This window comes from Macaca nemestrina, chromosome 7, assembly GCF_043159975.1.
Source record: "Macaca nemestrina isolate mMacNem1 chromosome 7, mMacNem.hap1, whole genome shotgun sequence".
In the NCBI taxonomy this organism is placed as follows: domain Eukaryota; kingdom Metazoa; phylum Chordata; class Mammalia; order Primates; family Cercopithecidae; genus Macaca; species Macaca nemestrina.
Window position 1 is genome coordinate 14,911,335 of NC_092131.1, and position 15,268 is coordinate 14,926,602.

At 56.1% G+C, this 15,268-nt stretch overlaps 1 protein-coding gene across 1 annotated transcript; it reads right to left on the minus strand.

Annotated features, from left to right (window-relative positions):
• Window positions 1-2,883: 2,883 nt before the first annotated feature.
• On the minus strand, window positions 2,884-14,978 carry LOC105467531 (chromogranin A). The gene is made up of 8 exons (XM_011717182.2): window positions 14,746-14,978; window positions 13,892-13,938; window positions 11,441-11,534; window positions 10,519-10,587; window positions 8,396-8,494; window positions 6,517-6,966; window positions 5,348-5,835; window positions 2,884-3,370 (listed from the first exon to the last, which is right to left on the minus strand). Exons 1-8 carry the CDS (start codon window positions 14,789-14,791, stop codon window positions 3,287-3,289), a joined length of 1,377 nt encoding a protein of 458 aa, XP_011715484.2. The 5' UTR covers window positions 14,792-14,978; the 3' UTR covers window positions 2,884-3,286.
• Between the last annotated feature and the right edge of the window lie 290 nt (window positions 14,979-15,268).

The window sequence follows — 15,268 nt, forward strand, 5'->3', positions numbered from 1 at the left end:
GTAAAGAAGTGCAGCCATCCTTGACAAAGGCCCAGCCTCCACCGCCTCAGGCCAGCCTGACTGCACCCCGATGCCACAGTCATCTGCCCCGCCCGGGCATAAGCCCGACTCAGGTGATACAAGCGAGGCTTTCCCATGGGTCCTCCTCTTGTGAGAAAGGGTCTGTGCTCTGTCCCTTCTCTCTGCACAGCCATTGTCAGTGTGGTTTGGAGTGAGTGAGCCTCCCACACTGCGCAGGGCAGAGCTGGTGAGCATGACGTCATGGGGCAGAGCTGGTGAGCATGACGTCATGGGGCAGAGCTGGTGAGCATGACGTCATGGCCTCCTGCCGACTGGGGTCTTCCTTCTGATTCTCACCAGCAGGAGCACCCAGACCCCCCTTTTTCAGAAATGATTGCATTTTCCCTTCAAGAGTCATCTGTGACCTGGCAGTGTGGAGGGACTGTCCCCTCCCACAGCCTGGCCGACCCCCTTCCTCCAGGGCTGTGTGGAGTCACCTCTCGGAAGCTCACTCTGAAAAGCCAGTCACAGGGATTTCACCAGGATGCTGCTGTTCGTGCCGACACCTGTGCTTTGTGACAAATGCTGTTTGCTTCAAGCTGTTCACAAGCAACTTCACCAGAATCCCAAGCTGGTTTGTACGTAATTTGTGAACGTACATATGCATACTATACGTGACCATGTACGAGATACAGACGCCATGGCTTCTGTTCATTGGCTCATTTGCCTGGTCGCATGTTCACTCCACGAGGTTTGACACTGCAGGTGGCTTTGGGATGGGTGGTTTCAGGGACAAAGTGTTCTGTGATCTCTGTATTTGCTAACTAACTAGTCTTGTTTAGATTTCTTTCTTTCTTTCTTTCTTTCTTTTTTCTGAGATGGAGTCTCTGTCACCCAGGCTGGAGAGTGCAGTGGTGTGATCTCAGCTCACTGCGACCTCCACCCTCTGAGTTCAAGCAATTCTCCCGCCTCGGCCTCCTGAATAGCTGGGATTACAGGTGCCTGCCACCACTGCGCCTGGCTAAGTTTGGTATTTTTAGTAGAGATGGGGTTTCACCATGTTGGCCAGGCTGGTCTTGAACTCCTGACCTCGTGATCCACCTGCCTCGGCCTCCCAAAGTGCTGGGATTACAGGCATGAGCCACCACGCCCGGCTCTTGTTTTGATTTCTAACAGTCTAGTGGAGTACAGTTAATGTGTTTATTTCTGTAACTGTTGGGGTGGAGTGTAAACCTAACTTTTGGAAACGTGAAATAAACAATTGCGCCAGCCGTTCGGAGGGTGTCCTGTGCTTTGCAGGGGCCAGGGGGTGGCAGTGCACATCAGCCGCCACGAGCAGCCCATCCTCATCAGAGAAACCCAGACTTGCCAAGACCCCTCAAACAACTCAACACCATCGCAGTGGTTTTCTGGGCCATGCTGTGTGGGCTCGCGATCCTCACTGTCATCTGGTAAGGAGATAGTAAGTATTGTTTCCATTTTATAAATGAGGAAACTGAGGCCCTGAGAGGGCCAGGAGTGCCTGCCCAAAGACTCCTGCTAGTCAATGGCTGGGCTGGGGAGTTCAACTCCAGTCTTAGGTCCAAATCTGTGTTCCCACCGTGGAACCTTGCCTGCTCAGACTCACCAGGCAGAGCTTCAGGGACTTGGTTCCCAAATCCCAACTGGCCTCTGGACTTGGCTCTGCCTGGGCCCCTGGAGGGTGGCAGCGATGCCTCTGAGCCTCACCCACCCACAATGCCCATGCCTTTCCCATTCCTACCTGGAAGACACCACGTGGGCAGCCTTCGAAGGCCGAGGCCCCTCCCTGCACCCTCTCCACCACTGCCTGGGATCATCACCCTCCCCGGCTTGCTTGTGTTTGAACTGCAAAGGCCAAGGACGTCAGCCCCAGAACTGCCACCTGGACAGGTGAAGTGACTGGCCGAGGCCAACCAGCCAGTCCAGCAGAGCCTGGCTCGAACCCAACCTCCTCCTCCTCCTGGCCTGCAAGGTGCGCCCTCCAGCGTGGGCATGTGCTCCTCCTGCTTGAGTGCATTTTTGTCCCTGTGGGTTGCTTTGGCTGTTGAAGGATGCAGCTGTCTCCGCTGGGCAGTGAGCTTCTTAAAGCCAGGACTTGTCGCAGCCATGCTCAGGCCTACCAGGCCCAGAGCAGCCATGCACAAATGTTTGACGAGTGACTGAATGATGGGCCCTGATCTTCAGCCAGCACACAGAGGTCCTGACTGAGTAATCCTCACAGTCCCCATGTTTCAGTGTTCTGAGCATCATCTCTGCCTGTGACTTGGGTGAGTCATTTCACCTTCTCTGCCTCCGTTTCCTCATTCACAAAACTGGGACTAAGAGCAGCCTGTGCACTAGTGAAGCGTTACATACACGAGATCTTCAGACGCCCCACATTCCTAACAATAAGTGGTTGTGCCAAGCGGGCCCTGCAGCTCAGAGGCTCGAGTCTGACGCCTGTGGCCTGCGACAGGCACTAGGCTGGGCTGTCAGGGCCTCCACCCAGCACCACAGGTGATCGGACGGCAGGGACCATCAAGGAGGGGTGACCTGGGCTCAGGAGCAGAGCCCGTGCCCCCACCTGGCCCTGCCTGTGCATGGCCCAGTTCAGATGTGACTGGGGATGGGAAGAGGCAGGAACCCAGACGCCCTCGGCAAGTGTGCTTTAATCCCTACAAACACTCTGAGGCAGGCCAGCATTCCTATTTTACAGGTGAGGAAACTGAGGCTCAGAGTTAACAAAGTCATTTGCTCAAGATCCCACAGCCAGGAAGTGGCCCAGAAAGGAGTCCCCTAGGCAGACTGAACTCCCTTCGTCCCTTTGCCCAAATCCAGTGCATACCACTCCACTCTACGTTGAGAGGGGAAAAAATTCAGAGGGAAGGGCCCAGAACAGATTTATTTTTCTTTAGATAAATCTCATACAGATTATGTTACAGTCAGGAGTTCTCAGCTTTCACCAAAAGGTCAGAAGTTATTGCAGTTGTGTCCAATGGATAGGATGGAGGAAGGGAAACTTCTAGAAAGCTGCCTGTGTTCAGAGAAGGAGTCGTCAATGTTTAAAGTTGTGAGGCTGCCCTGCAGAGGACGTTCCAGGGCAGGGAGGAGTCAAGAGTAGGAGACAAGGTGCGTGGGGGGGGCGACAGAGTGGCCTGGGCTTGGGCAGGCTGGAGGCTGCCTCCCTACCGGAAGCAGCATCCGGGCTGTCTGGCCAGGACTTGCCAAGGGGACAGCAGAGCCAGGACCACAAGGTGTCCTGGGGCCAGCCCTGCCAGCCGATGTCTCAGCCCCGCCGCAGTGCCTGCAGCTGGTGGGCCACTTTCTCCAGCTCCGCCTCGATGGCCGACAGGCTCTCCAGCTCCTGGTCCTAGGAGAGACATTGGAGGTCACTCAGGCCAGCCTGGCCAGTGGCACGGAAGGCACAGTAAGTCAGAAAGGCACTGGGTTAGCTGTGTGGCCTTGGACAGGTGGCTTCGTCTCTCTGAGCCTCAGGGGCCTCATCGGTCATGGAGACAGTGATACGAGCCTGCTGCTCTCAGGATTATTATGGACAAGAAGGTGGCTAATGTCGGGGACCCTGTTCCCACACTGCGCTTGGTGGCCTCTTATCCAGGCGCCACTTCCTCTCAAATGGTTCTGGACAAGTGGGAGTCTGTTCTTTCAGGGCACATGGAAAACAAAGCTTACAGTGTCCCGAAGAGCCCCCTTCCCTCGGCCTGGCCCATGGGTGCCAGGACCTAGGGTGAGGCCAGCCCGGGGCTTCCAGGTCTGTCTTCTGCAGCCTTCCCACCTGGGGGGAATGGGGGGCCTGAGGCAGGGCTGCATGCTGGGGGAGCTACCCCACGTCGGCCTGCCTAGGGCTGGGCTTTGATCCCTGGTCCTGATTGTGAGAGGATCCCAAGCTCTGGCTGCCCAAGTTCAGGGAAGCAGGACCCCTCCTCTGAGCCCTGTTCTATGCCCCAGTCTCCAGAAGTTTCCAGGCCTCAGAACTTGGACACCCACAGAGCATACCCTCAAGACTCAGAGCAGGAGCGCAGGGAAGGCTGCCTCCCTTGACCTGGGAGGGGTCATTTTCCCGGGGTCACTGCCAGATTTGAGGCTGCCGAGGGCATCCTGGCCCATGGACCCCAACATTGATCATTGCAGGCCATGGAAATAGACCCTGCAGCCGCTTCGTCTTGGAGCAGGCCCTGCGGCAGGTATTCTGTGAGGCTGGGGTTTCTATGAAGACCCTTGGGCTGTGTCGAGGAGGCCCCGACCCCATCCTGTCCACATGCCTCAGGGGTCCCATTTCTCTGCCCTGTTGTCTGGAGCTCCCTTTGCTTGTGGAGAAAGGAAACTGGTGGCACCTCTGGGCCCCCATTCTCTCCAGCTTTGTCCTCAGTCCCTCACCCTGGGCTCCCAGGCACAGGGGCAGATGCCCTCTCCTGCTCCAGCTGCCAACGTGGAGCCTTCTTCCTCTCAGACTGCCAGGCCCAGAGAGGGGGTCGGGGACCCAAAGAAGGGGCCGCACCCTCTTCTAGGTGAGCAGAGAAGAGCCTTGGGGTCGGGGCCACGGACGGGTGTCAGCTTTCCCACAGACCCCTGGTTCCCACCTGGACACTAAGGCTTGAACCAGGTATCCCAGCCGCCTACCTGCCAGGGACGCCAACTCCCACCCTGCTCCTCTGGGCTGTGTCCTCACGCCCCATTCATCTTCTCCGGGGTCGCTGGTTTTCAAAGCCCTTGTGTGTTCCACTCATGGTAATGAGGTGGGCAGGGGAGACTCCTTACCCCTACTTCATAAATGGGGAACCCAAGAGGCTCAGAGGAGGGGAGTGACCCGCCGAGTCCACGCAGCCAGGAGGAGGCAGAGCCCAGGTCTTCCGGCTCACATCGTGTGGCTCCCACCTGATCCCCACAGGCAAGAGGTCCCCGGCCCTACCCCTGCCCTGCCCCGTTACCCTCATGGGCCAGATGCAGGGCCTGAGCCTGGGAGGAGGCTGTGCCTGGGTTGCCTGGGGGCCAGGAAAAGACATGGCCAGACCCACCACATGGTTTTTCCAGGGCACAACCTGTAAGGCTCCCTACCGCCTTCGGGACAAAGTCCCCACTCGGTACCTCCCCTGTTGCCACAGGCTGATCTGAGCTCCTCCCACCTCCCAGCCAGCTTTGCTGGATGCCCCCTGGGAGCCAAGGCATTCTCCTGCCCTGAGAGCCCCCGGTCTGAGCATCTCTCCATCCCCAGACTCCAGGGGGGCCGTGTCCCCTCAGTGGGGTAGGAGCAGTGTGTCTGGGTGTGGCTGCCCCTGCTGGACCCACTCTCCGCGGCCCAGCACCGAGCTGGCTCCCGCCCCATACCAACCTCTGGTCTGCGGTTGGCACTGCCTTCCTCCTCTTTCTTCTCCTCAGGGTAGCCTCGAACCTGGAGGGGCAGGCCCGCCTCAACGCTGTCCTCCTGGGAGGATGGCCTCCAGCCTTGTCGCAGCTGTGGCCCAGGGCCCCTGAAGCCGTAGGCCCGGGCCCGGAAGGAGAGCTTCATGGAACGATCCGGGTTGTCCTCCTCCTCCTCCTGCCCCTCCAGCCGCTTCTCAGCCGTCAGTTCCTTGGCCAGCTGGTCCATCTTGCTCCAGCGTTTGGAGTCCTCCCACTCCTTGGAGAGCCGCTCCTCTTCCTGCTCCAGCTCCCCGCTCTTCCCACCCCGGAAGAGGCCTTGCGGGGCCCCCGCCATCTCCTCCTCCTCTTTCTGCTGGGAGTACTCCTGCTCTCCCTTCCCTTCGGGGACCTGAGCCTCCTCAGCCCCAGGCTTCCCAGCTCCATCCACAGCCAGAGCCTCTGACCGACCTGGAGCAGCTGGTGGGCAAGAGCAGGAGAATGGGTGGGGGACCACCATTTTCCCAGTCTCTGCCACTCCCCGGGGGCCTCTGCTGTGGCCACTTTTAGGGCCACAGACCTTGGCTCGTAGGGCCCAACCCAGCCTCTCCACAGTGATGACACTTAGCGGGAAAAACCTTCTTGATACCAGGCTTTGCAAGACCCTCTCAGCTCAGAGTGGTGGGTTAGCTGGAGCCTGCCTCTTCCCCTCATCCTCACCCCAGAAGCCCGACAGCTGGAGAGTGAGGAAAGACCCGCAGCGGGAGCCAGGGCCTCTCCTAAACCCTAGTTGAAGCTGACACTGTTCCCAGATCAGCCTGTGCCCTCCTGCCATGGTCTCTGTTCCCAAAGCCAGCCCTTCCATCACCCACCCCTAGCTTCCAGGGTTGGTGGGGGCAGGCTATGTGGAATAGTAGGAAATGCATGGTTTTGGAGTCAGAGAAATCTGGGGTAGAACCTCAGCTTTTACTACAAATTAGCTGTGTGACCTTGGGCAAGTTACTTAACCTCTCTGAACCTCATTTGTCCAAGTGGGAAATGGAGCTAATACCTACATTTGAGGGTTGTTATGAAGGTGGAATGAGGTTATGGAGAAGGCTCCCCTCCCACCCATCCTCGTCTCCCAGATGTGTTGGTTGAGGTCTCCACCATCATACGTACTTTCGCCTTTCCGGATCTCCTTGTAGCCAAAGCTCGGGTGGGGCTTCAGCGCTGCAGTGGGGCCTTCTTCCTCAGGGACAGCCTCCTCTCCAGCCTCGGCCTCCTCCTCCTCCTCCTCCTCTTCTCTCTTTGCCTGCCACCCTGGCTCTGCACTCAGGCCCTTCTCTCTGTCCACCAGACCCTGAGAGAGGCCCTCACTGTCCCCCTCGGCCTGTGGGGCTGTGTATTTCTGGCTGGGGAGGCTGGCTGGAGGGTGAGTGTTGGTGGCCTCCTCCTCCTCCTCCTCTTCCTCCCCGGGGGCCTGATTGTTCCCCTCAGTCTTGGACTCCTGCCTGGGCTCCGGGAGGGCCTGGGGCCTGGCTCCGTCTGTGGCTTCACCACTTTTCTCTGCCTCCTTGGAATCCTCTCTTTTCTCCATAGCATTGCTGGAGGACGGCTCTTCCATCGCCTCTGTAGACACAGCACAGCCAAGTCAGGCCCTGAGGACCGGACCACGTGTGGGGCCTCCCCACAGGCTAATTTCAGATCGTACTCATTATGTTTCTTGGCTTCCAGCGAGCCCAGCCCAGACAACGATTAGGGTTACCCCTCTGTCCATGTCCAGGCTTGATCTGAGCACAGCTGGATTTGTTTCTTTCTTTTTAATCTTTTAAAACAGGTTATTATTCAAAGAACAAAAAACAAAAATCCAGACCTTAAGAATTAATCCAGGAGATAAAGCCTGAACTGAAAATTAATATGTCAGCTGTGTGTTCTTGGGCAAGTTGCTTAACCTCTCTGTGTAAGAGGCACCATGTCTGCAACTTCATTCTCCCCTCCATGTGGGGCTTCTCTGTCTTCAGCGTCCTGTGAAAGGGCTCAATTCTGCAAAATTTTAGGGTTTCATTAAAAGGTATTTTATTGTGGCTGCCTTAAAGACAGCCTTTGAATAAGTAAAAATTCCTCCCGTCATTAGAATAATGACCACTGAACAAAGTGCTGTCAAGTACATTCCACCATCTGAGCTTCACCAGGACTCTGGTGAAAGGTGCTCCCATGGCTGTTTCACAGAAACCCAAAATGATCTGCAGAAAGGTAAGATGACCTGTCCATCTCACGCATTTTGCAGGCAGCAGAGCTGAGCCTGGAACCCAAGCCTCCAAATGCCAAGTTCGGGATCTCTTTGCACTGACACATGGCTGCCTGCCTCATTAAAGCTTCAGCCAGTGTGAGGGCACCTGGGCCTCACTTGAGGGCTTTCCCTCTCAGCCCCAGACAGGAGACACCGGGATACAGCTCCTGAACACCGGCCTTACCAGCCCATCTTCTACATGGAGAGCAGAGGCCCCACGGGGCCGGTTTGTGGCTCTCCCCAGGCAGGGAGGATGGCTCAGAGTGTCACTCTGACCTAAGCCATGACCTCTTGGACTCCTAGAAGCTCTTTGGTTTCAAGAAAGATGATATGGGTTCATTTCACATTTCACACCTACTCTGTCTGTGGTCCTCCTGCATCCTGGCTATTCTGAGGCCCCACCGCTTCCCAGGAGGACAGGCACTGGGGGCGGGGCTCTGCTACAGTGGCCACTGAGTAGACCCAGAGTTGAAGTTGTCCACCTGCCATGCCAGAGACCTCCTGCCCTAGAGTGTCAGCCCCTGTTCTGGGCAGACGGGACCGAGCGAGGGCTTTGGTGTGAGGCAGGCCCAGATTGAAACCCCTGGTCATGCCACTCACCTTGGGCAAGGGACTTAGTCTGGGCAGCACTTTCCCCACTTGTAGCGAGAGGGAAATAAGGGATTATGGGTGGGGCTCCCAACTCATCGGACCCCTGGGTCCATCATAGCCACTGTTCCCATTGCCACCCTCCCTTCCCCACCTCTGGCCAGACTGGCTGGGACTGACCTTTCAACTCAGCCTGGCTGCTCTGGTTCTCAAGAACCTCCGAGAGTTCATCTTCAAAACCGCTGTGTTTCTTCTGCTGATGTGCCCTCTCCTTGGCGCCTGGTATGAGAAAGAGAGGGAAAAGTCCCATTGGTTCCAGCCCTGGCATATTCATCTATAAGAGTGAAGGCCTCCATTTCCCCATCTGTAAACTGGGTACATCATGTTCAGGGCCTGCCCAGTGAGACACTGATGGGGCGGTGAAGGCTTGGCGTCCCTCCTGTCTCTCAGCTGGGCCCTCAGGCAGCCACCCTGCCTCGCCAGATTCAGCTTCTCCCCGGGAGGCCAGAGCAAGCGTGCTGTGGCCTCACACAGCCAGAAAGGCTCAGATGGAGCAAGGGGCCCAGGGGCAGGAGTTGGGGGTGGGGAACCCCTCAGGACCTGGCCGGTAGCTCTAGGAACCCTGCAGCAGGCAGTAATGGTGGCAGCTCTTGATTCAGGTAAGCCCTGCTACCCTTGGACGCTGTGAGTCCAGGCCCCAGGAGAAGGCCAAGCCCTGTGCCCACATCTGAGCCCAGGGTTGGCGCCTGCTGCCGTGACCCAGAGACCCCTCTCCCCCCACCGCTGCTGCCTCCTCTGACTGTCCCCACACCTGTGCCTGATTCCTGATGTTGGCCCCTCAGCTAGCCCAGCTTTGCGGTTGGTCCTCATTTCTTCCCCAACAATGGGCTTTCCGGGGCAGCTGTGGGCCAGGGACCACGCCCAGCCCTGGCCTCAGGCAACATGGGTTCCAGTTCCCTTCTGGCTATTTCCTAGCTCCTTGGGCAACTTGGGCTCTCCAAGAGTTGGGTGCTTATCTAGAAAACAGGGTTGCTGTGTGGTAAATGCTAAGACAGAGGCACACAGAAGATGTTACTGGAGCCCAAGAGGGAGTGGATGGATAGATGGATGGACAGAAATACATCCAGGACTCTGTTAATGGAAAACAGTCATATATACGTATATTGGATGCTGCTTACACTGGATACACATGTGTATGTGAATACAGATGTTTCAGGACACATTCTCCTATAATAGTCTCTGTTGACAATCTATTTAATTATTTAAATGTAATCAGTTAGTCATTCAATATTTAATTTTAAAGTTATCATATTGTAATAAAATATTTAATGCTTAATTAAAAAAAAAAAAAACACTAGTCCAAGGTCACTGATGCTGACATAACCATCCAGGTAGTAATAGTCCCAGCTGCCCCCAGCACACCCTGCCCCCTCCAACAACAATAGGAGATGGGTGCTTGCCACCCAGGCTGGCTCGTGAGTGGGAGGAAGAACAGTGTGTTAGCTTGGAAAAGGCCATAGGAATCCTATTGCTGTGGCTGTGTTTACACGCCTCCTCCCCAAAGCCCTCTCTGTTCTCACACATGGCCTGGTCTGCCCCAGAGGCCTCAGAGTGGGGCCCATCCTGGAGCCAGAGCAGCCTTCATACTCCCACCCTACCCCAGACACAAGCCCAGCCCTGAAAAACACTCTTGCTTCGTTGGGAAGCAGATGCTGGATTCATGCTATAATGCCCTGTTCTCAGGGAGAGACACACCACCACCAGTGGTCCTGCCCCGGTGGAAATTGCCACTTCCCACAGGGAGTCAGCTGGGGCTGGTGCAGGGCCGAACTCAGGCTTCCTGGTTTGCGAGGGTAGGGCTGTGCTTTGCATCAAGCCTGGAAGGAGCTGGGGGGCTGGGCACAGAGGCTATCTGTGGGATGATGACAGCTTCACCCTCCACCCCAGTATCCTGTCCAGGCTTGGCTTGAATATCATCATCAGTGATGAACAGCTCACTACTTCATAAAGTTACTTCCTAAAATGACTGAACTGCAGAGGCCATGGGTTTTAGGGAAGCTGCATTTGTCATGTCTCTATTCACTATGTGACCTTGGACAAGTCACTCAACCTCTCTGGGCCTTGATTTCTTTAACAATATCAATAACAGATTGAGCCAGGTGGCACGGCGGATCCTGCTTTTCCGCTTTATAATTGAAAGGAAATGACAGTCCCAGAGAGGAACTTGCTGAACCTTCCACCACATTTTCTGACTCTCAGTTACTGGAATTTACCCAGAGTCATGTGCAGTGGCTGGAAAATACCTTGGAGAGCGAGGTCTTGGAGCTCCTTCAGTAAATTCTGATGTCTCAGAATGGAAAGGATCCGTTCATCTGCAATGGAAGAAGAGTCGTCATGGGTGGTTTCCAGAGAACGGCTGAGAAAGAGATTACCATCAATATTTTCAGCTGAGCACAAGGAATTTACTCTGGAAACTCAAAACCAGGGTGGCGGCAGCAAGACTGGATCTTGAGATAACACTTTTGAAACTACCTCCTTTCCAAGGTGTGTGTCAGTTTCCTACTACATCAGAGAAGTCAGCCACTGCCCCAGCACCCAGACCTTAGCCAAGGGGTGGCAGCCCCTGAGGATGAGTGGGGGTCTCTTTAAACACAATAGGTTCCCATCTCCATGCCTGCGCTCACACTGTCTACCACACCTGGACAACCTTGTCTTCATTTTTCCGCCCGTCGGTTTCCAATGTTTCTTTTAAAGCCCAACCCAAATGCTGCTGGCTCTATCCAGCAGTTAGTAAAAACTTGACTGGTTGCCTGGAAAGATTTTGTCCTTCTCATGTCCACCCATAACATTCCTTTATTCATCACACATCTAGAGGGTGTCTTCAGGAGCCAGAGGCTGTTCTAGGCACTGGGATACAGCACACAAAATCTTTGTCCATAGGGAGCTCACAGTCTGGGGGCTTGGTGTTCCAGCCCTGGTTTCATTTTGCCTGGAGTTCTAGTTAATTATGTTCATATGCATCCCCTCTGCCAGTCTGTAAGCACCTGGGCTACAACCCCTCCAACTGTCTATACACCTCAGACCCCAGTGCAGTGCCTGGACATGACGGGCACTCAGTCAGTGACTGTTGAGTTAAATCATTAATTCCACCAAAAGCCACACACCCATCTCCTAGCCTCCCAGCCCAGCAGGCAGCAGCCCTCACCCCTAGCTTCCAGTTCATACCTCCTCGGAGTGTCTCGAAACACTCCTGGCTGACAGGCATGGGGCTGGGCTTGGAAAGTGTGTCGGAGATGACCTCAACGATGCATTTCATCACCTGGGAACAGAGTGCGGGGGCAGGTTGGGGTTGGTTTGATCATGGGGCTCAGTCCCTTGAAGCTCTAAGGTGAATTTCTAGTGAGGACAGAGGGTATTTGCTTTTGTCTTTGGGAGTCCATGATCCCTGGCTCAGGTACACAGCTCTGCTTTCTTAGCCAGACAGTGATAGCAATGATAATAGAAAACCCTTATACAGTGCTTACCACGTGTCAGGCACTCCAACCACATGGCCAGCAGGTTCCCCTCTAAGGTGGATCATGGTGAGAAAGGGGTGTAGGGAATGGTACCTGGTACCTTCTCATCCCCAAGTGCTATTTCTCTAAACATGAGAAAGCTGCTTGTGGGCACTAAAAGGATGTCTTACAAAAGTGCTCTGATCGTGAAGATGTCCAAAGGTCAGTTCCTCCAGGAAGTCCTTCTGGACTGCCCAGAGGAGACAAAGACCTTCCCTGTCTCTACCCTGTTTGGAAATAGGATGTAGGTTACTGTCTGCCAACACCCATGGTGTTGTCACATGCGAGGAGTCACAGCTTCATATTCTCACTCCATGTTCACCATGGGATGGATGAGTCTCCTGGCGGCACGTGAACAAACGTTGACTACACCTGGGAGCACGTCCCAGGTCGACCACAGCCACGCCTCTGAAAGTCCTATCCTGTGCCCGCAAAGGTGCTGTGGATAATTAGGCCCCTGATAAATGAGTGATCTTTGATGATGGTGCCCACTGTAATGTGGTATCCTAGTTGTGTGATCTTGGACAAGTGACTTAACCTCTCTGAGCCTCAGTGTCCTCATTTGTAAAACAGGAATGAGAATACCTTCCCAACTGCTCTCCCAGGGTAATGAGGTACAGATGGAAAAACACTCTCTCGAGCATGGAGTGTCAGCACGCCCAGGGAGGGGTTCACAACTCCAGCCCTGCTTCCACAGCCGAGAGCTGAGTAGAGAGCAGGAGGTGTCAGACAGGCATCAGGCAACACCGGCGGGGAGTGAGCGGGTGGGAGGCTGTGTCTACGGGATGCCAAGGCAACCGGTCCAAGGATCCAAGATGGCAAACTGGCAAGTGCTCTATAATGTGTGTAGTCACAACAACATTATATGGAATCTTCAGGTCTTAACCAGCTGTTCTGGTGCCCCTGACCACAGACTGCTGGGTATAATATGGTGACCAGAGTGTCTCCCATGAGGGATCTGGCAAGGAGAGCCCAGCAGCCTGTACCCTGTATCTCCCTGCAACCCCGGACCTTGCACCGGGAATATCAGATAACCACCTGTTCGTGAGGGCATTTTCTGGGAGGCAGGAATTGGGTAAAGGGTCTGGAGAGGGATGGGGAGATCAGCAAGGCAGCTGTAGGAATAACAGTGCCTATTTACTAAGGACCTACTATGTGCTAGGCAATTCACATCCGTGATTCCTACTCTTTACACTTCCCCTCAAGGAAAAGGAGAAAAAGGCAGAGCTCAGAGAAATTAAGGAATTTTCCCAAGGTCACACAGCTAGAATGAGTGGTAGAGGTTTAAGTTCTGTCTTATCTGCAACTAAAACCTAGGAAATATAATTGAACAGAGGTTGGAATCCCTTGGACGGTTTCGATTTTAACTGTGGTGTCTACTGGAAGAAAATAGTTTCTGGGAAGGTGGGGAGTAGAAATTTCTCTGACCCTCAAGTGAAGATTTGGCTGAGCACTAAAGCCTGGAAAAAACAGCCCCAGCTCAGCCATGAATGAATTCCAAGTACACACCCAGCGTGGCGTGTCTCTTGCTGCTAGAGAAACCCCTACCAGTGTCTCCTAAGGCCCTTTCCTGGGTGACCTCCATGACTAGCCCCTATGGCGGGACCGTGGGTGCAGGAGCCATGATCAAAATGTTTTCATTGTGTTCCTTCGGGAGAGCCAGGGCTGGAGAGCCTGCTGGGTGTGGGTAGTTGCTGGCAGAGCCTTTCAGGGGGAAAGAAAGAGTAAAGGGGGAGGCGAGAGCCAGGCAGGCAAAGGCCATTTTTACAGGTCTGTGGACAACCACAACTAGAAAGAAGCCACCCCCACCAGCCCCTGGTGGGCCTACTGGATTCAGAGTGTTCAAGACAGCCTGAGGTCAGGCACCTCGGCCCAGTAGGTAAGATGCAGGCCTCTTCTGCTGCACATGCAGCTCAGAGGAAGCTGGGGAAGTCCCCACAGCAGGACAGCAGGGAAAGCAAGCGATCTTTGATATCTTCTTTTGCAAGCTGTCCCCACAGGCTCAGCAGCCGCAGTGCTGGCTCTTGGCTTTATGCCGAACTTACTCCTGCAGCTGCCCAAGAACTGGCTGTGAAGTGTCCACTGGAGCCTCCTACCCCTCATCCCCAGCACCCCTTCTTACCTCGGTGTCCCCTTTATTCATAGGGCTGTTCACAGGGAGGGCAGTGACTGGGAAGAAGAAGAGAGTGCTGGGGTCACTCCTCTGCTCCAAGTGGAGCCCAGTCCTTCCTGACTGGGCTCACTGGGGCCGGTCCACCCAATGCCACCCCTCAAAACTGCCCCCACCAAAAAGAGAGGCTGGGGCTGATTTTGTTTCCTTTGCCTGGTTGCTGCCCACAGTGGGGTGGTCCCCAGAGGCTGCACGGAGAGGTCCTCCCCCTCCCCCTTGGGAAACTCCTGCTCTGGAGCTGGTGTGCTCTGGAGCTGGTGTGCTCTGGAGCAGGGAGCGCTATCAAAACAAGGCCAAGGGCTGCACAGTGGGACTGGGGTGGGAGACAGACGAGGGGAAGGGAGAGACCCCAGAGGCGGAGGGGAAGAGATGGAGGAGGGGGATTGTGAGGGATGATATGGAGAAGTAGAAGTCAAGGCCAGAAAGGCGGGGAGAGTGAGATGAAAGGGGAAGAGGGATGGAGGGGTGCGAGCAGCCATCCTCCCACCTCCCCCCAATGACCTTGGTCGGCCACCGCGCAACCGGCACTGGCCCTGATGTAGCCGAGGCGCCAAGCCCAGACAAGGGGTGGGCACAAGCGGGCCTTGCCCCGCGGGGTTGGGAGTCAGGCCCAAGTGTCCTGTGGGTCCCGGGCAGAGGCCACACTGCAGGGTCGGGCGGGAGGCGGCGGCGCTGTCCGCGGTGCTGAAAACTCGCCGCGCCCGAAGGGAGATATGGAGGGGCGCTGGGCGCCGCGCGGTGCCCGGACCTCAAGGTGGGCAGAGGAGCCCGGGACCCTCTCCCGCGAGTCCCTCGCTCTCGCTCACCTTGCCCGGCGCAGAGCAGAAGCGCCAGGACAGCGGCGGAGCGCATGGCGGACCCGGGCGCCGAGCAGCTGGCGGTGTGGGGCCGGGCACCTAAGCACCGGGCGAGGGGCGGCTGGACCGGCGGCCGGGGTCTGGCTGCGGTGGCACCGGCGCGGGGCTGGGGGCGCAGCGCCTTGGCGTGCTTCCGTCTGTCGGTCGATCCTCCCGCAAGCTCCCTGCACGGGGCTCGAGTACTGCAGTGGGAAGAGCAGCAGCAGCAGGAGCGCCCGCGCGCCCCGCTTATATACCCCGACCCCGGAAATGACGTCAGCGGTGCCGCCCCCTGCCCCTTTCCCCACCCCCTGGGGGTCCTGTCCCCGCTCGCCCCACCTCTAACCTCATGCCTCGCTACCTCTGGCCTCCGCCGCTCGGAGCTGGTGGGTCTTGGCCGCGAAGCGGGTATCTGGTTTCTAAGAGGTGGCATGGGAGACAGGGGGGCTGTGGCTCATTCTCCACCCCTCGACGGTTCCACCGATTTGCCGTG

Excerpts from the sequence above, each read along its gene's own strand:
- LOC105467531 (XM_011717182.2), bottom strand. The coding sequence starts at position 14,791 with ATGCGCTCCGCCGCTGTCCTGGCGCTTCTGCTCTGCGCCGGGCAAG. Across the intron at positions 8,495-10,518 it reads CCAAGACCTCGCTCTCCAAG|GCGCCAAGGAGAGGGCACAT; the intron begins GTATTTTCCAGC and ends TTCTCATACCAG. Across the intron at positions 5,836-6,516 it reads GGAGATCCGGAAAGGCGAAA|CTGCTCCAGGTCGGTCAGAG; the intron begins GTACGTATGATG and ends CTTGCCCACCAG.